Here is a 12,632-nt window from a genome sequence, read left to right as displayed (position 1 = left end):
CCTTTCACAAGGTACATGTACATCAAATAATCGCGACATACACTTTAATCTTTTAATTATAAATTAAGCCACACACAAAAAAACCCCACACAGATCTGCCCAAGGATGACCAATGGACCAGGAGCAAGTTCAGGACAGACTACACAAACGGGAGCAGCTGATGCTGACCAAGGCGCACAGCAGAGCAGCGAGGGAAATGTGACAGGTCCACCTGGTATCCTCGTGTGGGGCAGGGGTGCAAATCAATCTTGACATCCTACCACATGCAAAAACTCCTACTCCAGATGGATTGCAGATAAACAGAAAAGACAAAACAGTAAGAGAGAAGAGACTCTGACTTCGGGGCAGATGTTCTTAGGATACGAAAAGCAAGGACTGACACGCCAAAATTATGAAATTGTTAAGCAAAGGGCAACATTGGAAGAGTGAAAGGCAGGCCGCACAGCGGGGCACGGTCTCGGCGAGCCACCCAGAACGAGCCTCTGGGGAACAGGCGGCACTGCTCCTGCTCTGGTTGTGAGGGGCTCACAGGGGCCGGACTTCCTCTCCTGCACTGACAGGTGAGACCCTGGACCCCACGGGGAACACTGTCACTCCAGATGGGAGGTGGCACAGGGCTGTGACCTTGGACAGGGCCCCGGCTACTATGCAGTTTCTGGGCTGTGGCACAGGGAAGAGAAGCCCCGAAACGGCCCCTGTGTGCACAGAACTTACTGTTTTTCTTTCCTTTGATGCTTAGCTGGATATCATAATAATCTTCTCTTCTATCGGATCGATAGTCCACCTCTTTACACTGGATATAGGACTGCAAACAAGGAAAACATGGTGCAAGTATCAACCGGCAAAATGTTCACATTTTAAAATCTTCTCAAATTGTTCTTTAAAACTGGTAATCACATACCACCATTTTGCCTCGGAATAATTTAGGTATGGTGCCTTCTACACACGTGCCTTTCATCTTATTTTCCACATTATCAAGCAACTGGAAGAGAAAGTTCTAGCTTTAAGAAAATGTTATGCTTAATTAACATACAGCAATTTGCAACTTGACTAGGGAATTTCAACAGTCAAAGAAATTCTAGACTATAAATATTATGACCTTTGGCATGCAATTATCAAAAACATACAAAATTCTTCTTCCTTGGTTGGCTATTTACAAAAATATCTACATGCAACAGTTGAGATTAACCCTCTACACAGCCTTTGGAATGAATTAGTAATCTGGAGTGCCTTTAGAAGCATGTTTTATATTTGTTTTACCTCTGTGGAAAAGCATGTAAATTGAGCACTAAACTTAACTCGTATTGGTCCACACCAAGAGATTAATGAGGTTGAGCCTGTCAACAGGATTGACTGGTTTGTCCATGGATATTTAATGAACTGGATTCAATCCAGCTACTGCTGCAAAAAAGAAAACACACCTTGCCCAGCCAATCACCTTGAACAGCCATTTCATGTCGTGTGTGTACGTGTGTGTGTGTGTGCATCTTTCATCGTAACTGGAGGACAGGGATCTGCTTGCTAGTGGCCACGGCTGCTTGGGGGAGAACCACCCGCGCGGAGGTCCGCTTCACTCGGGGCTTCTAAACACGGAGGGGTCTGGGCGCTGCAGACTCTAACAGGAGTTAGGTCTCTAAAGCGAAGCAGGGTAATCAGGACGGCTCCTCAAGCCAAGCTGTTGTGTCTTCGATTAGTAACTCAGGCAGAGATGCCGACTTAAGACCTTAAACGTAGACTACCTACCACTACTGCAATTCGACTCTCCCCTCACACTTCCCTCTCAAATAAGTTCTTCTTCATTCTTTCTGGCTCTTAAACTATAGAAATGCGACTTATATCTTCTAGCCTAGTTTTGGTCCTGAGCAAAGACGGGCATAATCTGAATCACAGTGACGTGACGTAGGCCTGAGGCTTTACTTGGTAATGACTTCTGGCAGTGCTTCAGAATATCAGATGTCAGCAGTCTACGATTATGGCTTAAAACTTACCACTCGACATAGCTCTTGAACATCGTGTTGCATGAAGCTATCTAAAGTTTCCCACCTTCGGAGAAAGATAAAATGAACATTTATATCGAAACTTCCAATTTTCAATAAATTAACAAGCACCTTATTTACGTTAAAATGACTGAACTGTATAATAGGCCATTGTCCTTTAGTTCACTTTTGACCAGATTTTGGGGGTTATAATTCAAAGATAAATTAAATTTTATCACGACGTGATAAATGTTCACAACTTCATCTTATTCTAAATGACTTACTGCAAGGGGAGGTTGTGTTTGTAATAAATGTACGCACGTTTAAATACTACTTATGTCCCCTTCTTGACAAGTAAAGCTTTAAGGGGTGAATTATTTCTCAAGGAAAATTCTAAAATCAAGCTGCTATTGCCAAAGAGGTCAATCGCAATACGATGATAAAAACACTCTGCCCAAAGCGAATGCCTGCACTAGGCTGACCGCCCCCCTTCCAGCCGCTCAGTCATCCTGCAGCGAAGGCGGCAGAGTGGAGGGGCGGGCTTCCCATACATACCCGAAGGACTTCGTTAGCTTTTTTGTTCCTACGGGCTTATCGCTGTGCTGTAGTTCGTAGAACACTCTCTGTAATGCTAAAGGGACGCTTTTGGATGAATCGTCGCCCTCCGTTGGCATCATGTACACAGCCTAAAAGAATTGATTCAGAAATAAAAATGGAATTTGATGTGAAAGTATCATTTCTAGTATCATAATGGTCAAGACTTTTAATTATTGCCCAAATAGTTCAGAAAGTTTTTTTTAAATCACGAAAGTCTTTTGAGACAATCTGGAAGATAGAAGAAGGCAAAAAAGCATTTTAAAAACTACCCATAGCTCGCCATCCAGAGAGACCACTTTTATCCTTCTTGAAACAACATTTTCGAACTTAACATTACTTGTGAACAACAGCTTTGATGAAAGTTAAAAGTTCCTGAAGCTAACCACATCCAGCTCCCCGGGGACATAACGCCCTCACGGCCATTAACACCGTCTAGGACCAGAGCGAATGTGACAGAATGTGACAGGAGAGCAGCAGCCAGCCAGAGGGGACCCACCACCAGGAGTCGGCACTAACGGTGCTGCTCATACAACGATCCTAAAATATAAACGACTCTCCTCCATTAGATCCAGAGGGGTCTTGTCTTTTTTTTTTTTTTTCGATATTCTATGAAAATAAGTTTTATCTATAATGAGTGAAAATTAGACTTCGCAGCCAGTAGTTTTCCAATTCATCAAATATGATAAAACTTTTCAAATGTTGCTAATGGCTTTCAAATTTAAAACAAACCTTTACCGTTTCTAGCTCAGAGTTACGATATTCGGTGTAGTGAACTTTTGATCACCCCAGTTAGCTTTAAAGTGTCCGAACACTGAGGAATCAAGAAATGCACAGGCATAAAACAGGGGCCCTGGAGACAGCATGGAGGTCCAGGGAGGAGACAAGGCGAGGTCTAGCAGAGGACTCTGCTTGTTCCCTAACACTGAGAGAAAAGGGCAGGTGGAAGGTTGAGGGAGAGAAAGACCATCCATTTACCTTTCGTAGTTGATTTGTGAAAAATAAAGTCTGCAGCAGGCTGTTCATGTAACAAGTCGCTCCCTGATTCTTTAAACCGACATAGCCCGTGTGCTTCTTTGAATCCCACCTACAAGATCAGTTTGAGGTTGAGGGAAAACTGCACAGGACACCTCCTTGCTTCTGCAACGTGCAGGGGTGACTCGACTAGATGTCAGCAGTGGTGGCCGACTTTTCACTACGTCCCACCATCCGGACACAGCACGAAGGCCAAGCGCCCCTCCAAGTTCATAACTCACAGCCAGGCCCACGGGACACGAAGGCCACGGGCTCTCAGCACACGGGTCTCTTCAATGGTCACTGGTTCTGTCCGCCCCAGTGCACGGGCCCGTGCAAACTCCACCCCAGCACTCGAGAAGCAGCTTACACATGGCTGACAGCAGCACGGCCACCGGCCGCCACGATCAGCATCGCATTCGATTGAAGTCTGTATATTGATATCAAACTGACTCCTGGCGTAGTCCTGTTATGTTCATATTAGGGCCCATGTAGTCAGTGAGAAAGGGAAGCAGCTGAAATCCCCCTTTCCTGTAGCCACATGCACAGGAAGACAAATGTGCACTAGCAAGTTTGGTGCAGACTTCTACGCCCTGAAGGGCCTCTTCTCTTAGTGGAGGTTGGTTAGGAGAAAAGGTGGACTTTCTCAGAGTACACAGGCCCCACTGAACACCGCCACCCCCACCCAAGCCATAACAGGAGGCTAATGAGAATGCCACTTCAAAGCAGAACAATCCTCCCCTCCCCCATTCCGTCTCCCACTGCAAAGACACGCGCAGCCGCCAGTGAGACCAATCCCGGAGGCGACATTATTGTGAGGTCAAGGTCCACAGGAGTCACGCAGTCCATGGCCTTGCAAACACACTCACATGTGCCCAGTGGCCTTGGTTAAAAATGCTCACGTGTGTGTGAAATTTTCAAACTTGACAAGAAAATCCAAGAAACCCAAATGACAAATGATTATTTTAAAAACTATCATAAAAAAGATTTAGATGAAAGTGGTTGGTTGAATAGGTTTCAACAAGTGAGACTGAACCAAGCAAAGTTTTAATTGGTAAGGCTGAAAAACCCAATCTACTTGTTTAGTCAAGAGACACACGGAAGGTTTTAAAAAAGGAACAACGACAACAACAACAAAAAAAGCACAAAATAATGTGAAATACCTTGTTTTCGCCCCCCGCTTTGCTATATGAATACAACTCAAGTGTATGTTTTGAAAAGGTTACTCAAAAAAAGCCTGATTCCTCCTGTACGGCCCAATTAACATAAAAGCTAACAAATTTTATTTGCTTAAAAAAAAAAATTCCTAGTGGCGCACGCCCTTCTCGCCACACCAGCCAGGACCCGCACTAAGAAAGAGGTCCTTCGTGGCCGCCCCACTGCTCCCGTGCCTGACAGCAGGGCCACACGGAAACAAAACGCCGTGAGCGAGAGGCCGCCTCTGAGCTTCCTCGACAGGATGCGTCGGTCTCAACCCTGAGCCTTAGAAAGCTGGCTGGTCTTCTACAGCCCGACGCCAGCGTACCGCCCTGGCCCTCGGATCCACTCCTCACTCTCTCCCGGGTGCTGGCCCAGCCCACACTCTCCTGGTGCCTCTGTCCCTGCCGTTCTCCCTACCCCCGATTTCACCGTCCCTCCTCGTCAGCCAATAACCCAATACATTCTTTAAGGCCAAAACTTCCTCTTGCACACAGGCCTCTCCAAACCGGTGACGGGGCATCTGCTCCATCTAAGCTCCTCCTCTAAGCTCTGGTGTACCGCCCCTCCCCGACTACCTCACCCCCTTGGTGGTTCTGCCACCAGACGCGCTGAGCCGCCCCAGAACTTTACAGCCCCGTCCTCCTTCACAATAAAAACGGAGCCGCTCGGGCTGCAGTCATGCACGTGCTGGTCTCGCTCCTTTACCCAACCGGCCTCTATGTTCGGTCAATGAGACAGACACCCGAGGCCGTCTCACTGACCAGAATCACGTTCCTACTGCATGGCAGGGCCTGGCACACAGAAACCGCTCAACAAATCTGCTAAACCAAGCAGTGAATGTGAGGCTGGCACATACGTCTGTGTGTTGTTGTGTGTGTGCGCCGAGGGGCGAGCACACGGAAGGGGCTTATCTGTGCAATATATGCCTCTCTGTTAATATGCAAATGATGCTCTCGCTACAGCACAAAAAACATTTTTTAACAGCACCCCACTTAAGAAAAACTTACGCAACTCCATGGGGAGCATCCGCTTGTACAAAGACTTCGAAAGTCACTTTGTCATCATCTATAAATCCTTTCTCAGGATCGGTCACTTCCTATAAAAAAAAAAAGAATATCCAACTTGCGTAAGAACACACGAATGCTCATTTCATTCCAAAGAGACAATTACATTAGTACTTAATAGATTAAAATACTACTTTTTCAAGCACCAAATCGTGCCTTCGGGTTTCGCAATGTTCTTGTAACGCAAGCTTGGTTCCTCTAGGGGGCATGCCAGAGGCACTGGGGCGTGGCGCCGCACCACAGAGATGGAGGAACCCGTCTGCTCACCAGCTGGGCTGGGGAGGCCCCAGGTCCCCCATGGAATCCACGCTAGAGAACTGAGCAGGGCAGGGCGTTAGGACCGTTCTACTAGTTTCTACCTCTGTAAAAAGCAGCCAAAATGGACGAGGCTGAGAATTAATGAGGTTACATGAAACCACCCACCACTGTGCCCCAATAGGTATTTCTTTTAAAGACAATTTAGCCTATCAGGAAAACTACTGACTACCTTATGATATCTGACAAAAAGTTGAGAAATTTGAGTCCTATTATCTGCTAAAAATCTCAGCTGGGAAACTGGAGAAAACACATTTTCATAGACACCTCATCTCATCAACTTATAAAACAAATATTCTGATTCTAAAATGAACAGAAGGATCGGAAGAATAGAAGACTTAGGGCGACACAGAATGGTGCTCAGATTACTCGGTCTAAATCCACTGTTACTTACACTCCAGGCCATAAAATTGGAAAATCCCCAATCGTTTTCTTTATGGAAGAACAAGTGACTAATACGACGACTGAATGACTTCTCGTCATCTCTGTAATTTATTATCTTCAGCACTGCTTGTGCATGGCAAGACCACGACCTGTTTAAAGAAAATAATCTAAGCCTTAGTTGACATATTTCATTGATGTTTATACTTTTTTAAAAACAAAGCAACAAAAAATCCCATGTTTTAAATGTATTTTTTTAAGGGGTGAGGGAACATAGCTACCTTTAGAGGAAAAAGACACTAAGAGAGTTTGGAAATGCCTCTGTGTAGTGATTAAAATCATTATTTTATTTTTTAACTTTTAAAAAGTTTAACTCAAGTGTTTTATTGCTATCTTTAAAATACATGTTTTAGATTCTGTAAGAGACTATAGCTTTTTGGTCAGATAACAGTTCTAATATCTAATATGGACATTATTTGAAAATAATAGAGAAAAAGTGATGATAACGTTATTTTTTTTAGATGAACAGATTTAAAACTCTAGGTTCTACTACTATTCAAGGTGTCACTTCTAAGCACCACTCCTACACCCTATAGCTTCGTAAGTACTGTGGCTCCCAAGTGCCCAAAAGCACCCTTTCACCAGGCCTTTGGGTGGGCTGCGTGGGGGCAGTGAGGGTTCCGAGAAACTGAGCATGGGTGCCAATTACAACCACAAGAGAAATAACCACAGATGCAGTCACATCTGGGACAGTCCACAGAGGGCCTCTGGATCCATGCTTAAAAACCAGAAAGGTGCACTACGTCAGCAGCCCGCCAAAGAGCTTACAGTGAAAGCAGAGCTTATGAAGGGATGCCACGGCTGAACGCTGAAACAGGTGCAGACCCACCAAAACACTCGGAGGAGCAGTGCCGTTCCCCCCAGCACTTGGTCAGGATCCTTAAGGACGGATGTGGAGGGCACATTGTTTTTCTAAACTACTGTTCAGGTTAAAGTTGCCCATTAGACTAGAATCTAGCCCATATACTCTGTTGGATCAGATCATAATGTGAACACAAGAAGAAAAATTTTAACACATACCCAGAGGCCCTGGCTGCACCATAAAATGGGCCTGACACTTAAATATTCAAGAAAAATGACCCGCACTGTAGCCCTGGAGCTTTCGCAGACCATCTAGAGCCAGTGCCCTGTGGGGAAACCTTCCCTGAGGGCCCCAAAGGGCCACAGTCTGGAGGTGGCACTGACACTAGACAGCCATGGTCCAAAGGAAGCAACTTGGGGACAAAGTGACCCAGAATTCCTTCAAACAATGTTTGTCAACCAGTGTCTGATAAACCATGAATGGTGACAAGATTTGAATCAAAGGGAAGAGCCAAAATTTTAGGATCGAATCGACAGGCAGAAACCATGACCTCTAATCTTTTTTCTTTTTTTTTTTTAAAAAAATCTTTAGTTTCATCTGGATAGAGGGACCACTAAGACTTCTCTCAATTTAAAGACTTTTTATAATGGACCTTCCCCCCCGCACTGCCCCCTAAAATAAGCCAAATGGCCCAAGTTGTAAAAGCCTGGAAGAATGTTTTAGTGTGAATTTTCTGAATAACCCACAGGAGCTGATTAACACACGATGAGGAGGAGGTCGGCCTGAGAATTTTCCTTAACTACAATTTTCACCTCGGGCAGTTACCAGTGTACAGGAATTATGTCTGGTAATCCAGCAGCCAGCCAGTCTCCTGGGCTAATATATTCTAACACGTGAAGTTTAGTTATTTACTTATAAAAAAAATACACAGTTTCTCTAGTTTGGTTACAATACCTACCAGTGAGTTTTAAAGAGGGAAATGTATTTAATTTGAAAATCAAAGAGCTATGTACGGGTATCAAGGAAGTATTTTTTAAAAAGTTCAAAATTCAAGAAGAATTAGGCCGATCAAATTTGGCTTCCAATAATGTATTACAACTATCTGTGGATTTGTAATTGCATCATTTAAACTGTCTTACGTGGAATCAGATTCAGCATTGCACTGGAGAAAGAATCCTACGCTTTTTTGGTGTGGTCTGTCTGGATAAAAGCGTGGCATCACCATAATCTTCCATGGCAGATTTCGCACAAAACACGGAGGGCTAAGGACCGACTCACTCAGTCTGCTGAAGCGCTCGACAGTGAACTGAAAGGTTGCCTCGGAGCGCCAACTCGTGTCTGCAAGAAAACACAAAGTCAATCAGAGCCCGAGCACAGTGAAACAAACAGTCCTGAAAACACCAATCAGCGGGATAAAGCTAGTCCACACAACCGCCACCTAACTGCTAAGGCCTAGCTCTCTGGGAAGTGACAGTATACTTTCCAGTTTGTTAATAACCCAAAACAGTGAGATGACAGTTTGTGTACGTGAAATCCTCACACACACCTGCCTTCCCTAGATTCAGAAGTTCAATGTGATAAGAACATCTATTCTACTCTTATCTTAATCCCTGAGTAAGCCTTAGTGTGGGGACAGGGCTCGCGGTGGCAGAGGGCGAGGGGGTGCTGAGCTGGCACACAGGGCCTTCGGCGCAGTGGGAACGGCCATTCCCAAGGAAGGGCAGCACTGTTTAGAGACAAAAAGACTGCTAAGAAGTTAGCCTAAAAATAAACGTTAACTTCATTAGTTTAGAATTTTTGTGAAACACCAGCCTGAACTCTCTAGGTGGATTAACTTTAAAAAAAAAAAAAAAGAAAAAAAAAAGAAAAGAAAAGAAAGAAACTGGCATCTGAAAACCAATTTAAGGCATTATGCCGTCCTCCGACACTGCGAAGCGCTGAAACGCGGCCTCTCAGCAGACCTTCGACCAAAGTCGCACTGCGCGATTCCGCCTTTTCCTGATGGTGGCTATTCATTTACAAGTGACACAGGCTGCCGATTAGCTGTGACAAACCCAGCAGTGTCCGTGTGGATGCTTCTCAGACTCCTCTCATGAAGGAGTGGTCCTCCCAAGGACACCCGCCAATCTGTCACAGCCAGCGCTTTTACAGAACATCATTAAAACTGCTGTGGCAAGGCACACGTTTCTAGATGCTTCCTCTCACTTTCTGCGCCTGTCTTGTTGCAGGCCAGGGACAGTTCACAGCTGTGCCAGGGGACCAAGGGCCACGGTTTGAGGAGACACAGTTGGTCTACAGAACAGGAGCCTGGAGAGCTTTTTCTGGTTTAGAATCGGGTGCTACTTTGACACCTGTGCCCCAGGCTCCCGAAGCACCAAACATGACAGAAGGCCTGGGGGAAGAACACATTAGGGCCACGCTCCCTTCCCCCGTCACCCGTCGGTCTCCAAGCTTCGCTGCGACAGCCGAGTGCTCGGGACACAGACTTCTCAGTGCACGTAAACTGCTTAACTGGTGACTAACTGAATTTGTTCTTAAAGAAAACATGTCCATCAGTCCTCATGAGAGGGTAATTCTTTACCAAAGAAGTAAAAACCAAATGTATGCGTGACAGCGTTTTCACCTTCTTTCAAAGACTTGCTTCATCCCTCATTTGTTTTCCTGCCCGTAACCTTGCTCAGCGGTCCACAGCGCCCCCTCCGCAAGGAGAGAGCTGAACAGGGGAGTCACAGCTGAGAAGTGCATTAGTCTGCACCTGAGCCTCTTTCACTGGCAGGCACCTCTAATCCCTTTGATGGATAATAAAAGTCCACCAAAAAGGCAAGAAACTTGCTCAGAGAATGGTGTCTAGAATAGCTTAAGAGAAAAGCGGACCACTTTTCCACAGACACACAGATCACATCTGAGCAGCATTTAAATCCCGCGAGCAGCCGTTACTCAATTTCCACCTTACAGATGAGGAAACTGGGGCTCCCTGTCGCTAAATGGCTTGTCTTATCCAAAGTGTCTTGTCCAAGGTGTTTTACAAAGTAACCAGAGGATGTTTCAATGCCCGAGATTTGTGAACACTAAGCAGTGACCCTGCCTGATTTGTAGGATGCCATTCCAGCGTTTGGCTGAACACTCCACCAAACACAGACCCTAATAAAATTGGCCTGCTTTGCAGTGACCTCAAGAACTGAAAGGAAGCAAAGGAGAAATCACTGCTGGACACTCCGTCCTGGGGCCTAGAGAATCCAACGCTGCAGCTCCCACCTCAATCCTGAGGCTTCTGTTTTATTTTCAGACAACTTAAACTCTTTGTAGGACTAGATTTTTATGCAGACAAAAACTGATACATCTTATAAATGCTTTTCTCTTCTTCTACTCCACACTTCTGTCAAATTCCTGAACTAATCTTGAAATGTTGAGTGTGGACCAAACGTCAGCAGAGTCAGAGTGACAGAGTCCAGAGATGGCAGGCCCGTCAGAGGCAGAGAGGCGCGGCTCCCGGTGCTCCATTCACACTCGCGGACTTACGTGCTCGATGTAAGTCTGCCTCACATTCACGCACATCCTCAGAACAGACGAATCTTCCAAACACGCAAATCAGGAAGTTTAACATGAGACTGCATGTGAACAGAATCTCACGCTATGGCTGGAAATTCGGTACACTAACTGATTGAATAATTACATTAAATACCAAAAGGTCAAGACAGAAGTGTCTACCAAAAGGGGGAGGGGGAGCAACTTGAAACCCATCTTTGGCAGATAAAGCGCCTGATATGCCCCTACATGGAACATATCTTTGCCCAAAAACATGGGTGAAAAGTACTCGGGGGTCCTATGTATTCTTTTTACAACTTCCTCGGTGTCTACAATTACTTCAAAATTAAAAATGGTTTAAAAAGCAGTACACTTGGGATTATACTTGCAGTATTAGTAGTTCATCCAAACAGAGACTCTAACCTGCCCTATGTCACAGCGTCTACTTCATTACTCCATGCATCTTTTGATTGTAAATATAGGACGATAAGCGTGTGTTAGCTGCTGTCATCACACAGTCTGTCAGAAAACTTGATAACCTGCTGCCTTCCCACGCTGCCCAAGAGCAGCAGCAGGTCTCACACGGTCAGCTACCACGTGTCCATTCTTACAACAATCTTCTCTTCCCAGGGCAGAGGACAATGTACCAGCCTGTGTTTCAGTTGCATGAAAAAGCATGTCTAGTTTTTCATCAGAAAGGTTAGCCTGAAGTTGTCCCAAATGGTGCTCTTGCAGTAACTTTAATCAAACATCAATCATTCATTCCAATATAAGTCTTTGCAAGTCCTGGTTAATTCCCAAGAAATTACTTTTGTTTCACGGGCACCACTGATATTTATCTAGATCCATCTAGGTTAACAGAGACTGCGTTTGTTCTAAAATTTCTCGTGGTTATCTCAGGAAAAACTGAGTTAAGAAAGTTAAATCGAAGTAAAGTGAGATGATACAACCAGAAAATGATTCTGATACTTGCCCATAAGTCTCTGTTAACAGAATTTGTAAACGTTCTCCACTTCACTAAATATTTTTCTAATCTGTTGTTAGATATTTAACTTCTGTATAAGAAAGCTCCCTTACTAAGCCCTCTGTGCACTCAAGGCATTCATTGCTCATTGAAATCCAGTGTTTTCCGGATTAAGATGTTAAAAAGAGATTCAGGAAAAAGGGTTCTAAAGTTCAGTGTTTCAGGGAATAATTAACAAAAAGCCTTGGAGAAAGACATTCAGAGACTGACAGCTAGAAGCACTATAATAGACAAACGTTTAACTTGGTACTCCTCAGACTTCCTAAATTCACAACACACACATCCCGCAAAAGTGGGTTCGGAAAACAAATCACGACGGAAAAAGCTGCCCTAAAGCAAGGATTCCACTTCTAGAACTGGAACCAGCTCCCTCCGGCCCCCTTCGTCATCCAAGAGAGAGGATCTTTTCACTTTCTCATGCCTGCGCCTCTCACAAGGCACCTAAAATCCAATCCAGGAAGGAGCTCCTATTGAAGACCACACTCTACTTTCTCCTAGAATATGCTTTTCCATTTGGTAATTCACGACGGCAGCGAACATTTCCACTTTTAGGTTCTATGGTTCAGCACCATATTTACTACTAATAATTCAGTAAAATTGCCTTGAGAGGGAGGAGATTTTACGTACATTATGCCCTCTTAACTAACAGTGGTTCACGAATGAGGCAATTCAGGCCC

At 44.8% G+C, this 12,632-nt stretch overlaps 1 protein-coding gene across 2 annotated transcripts in view; it reads right to left on the bottom strand.

Moving 5' to 3' along the window:
* The window catches only part of USP7 (ubiquitin specific peptidase 7), a 59,055-nt gene that overhangs the window by 17,073 nt on the left and 29,350 nt on the right, over positions 1-12,632 (bottom strand). For both annotated transcript variants that reach the window (XM_016154097.2, XM_036225515.1), the window contains exons 3-10: positions 8,546-8,744; positions 6,558-6,696; positions 5,792-5,880; positions 3,549-3,657; positions 2,532-2,662; positions 1,989-2,043; positions 902-982; positions 715-805 (exon numbers count right to left, since the gene is read on the bottom strand). In XM_016154097.2, coding sequence (XP_016009583.2) covers positions 715-805; positions 902-982; positions 1,989-2,043; positions 2,532-2,662; positions 3,549-3,657; positions 5,792-5,880; positions 6,558-6,696; positions 8,546-8,744 — 894 coding nt within the window. The remainder of the gene's footprint in view (positions 1-714; positions 806-901; positions 983-1,988; positions 2,044-2,531; positions 2,663-3,548; positions 3,658-5,791; positions 5,881-6,557; positions 6,697-8,545; positions 8,745-12,632) is intronic.

The sequence above is a fragment of the Rousettus aegyptiacus genome, unplaced genomic scaffold, assembly GCF_014176215.1.
Source record: "Rousettus aegyptiacus isolate mRouAeg1 unplaced genomic scaffold, mRouAeg1.p scaffold_m13_p_8, whole genome shotgun sequence".
Taxonomy (NCBI): domain Eukaryota; kingdom Metazoa; phylum Chordata; class Mammalia; order Chiroptera; family Pteropodidae; genus Rousettus; species Rousettus aegyptiacus.
This window is presented reverse-complemented; position numbering and strand designations above follow the sequence as displayed.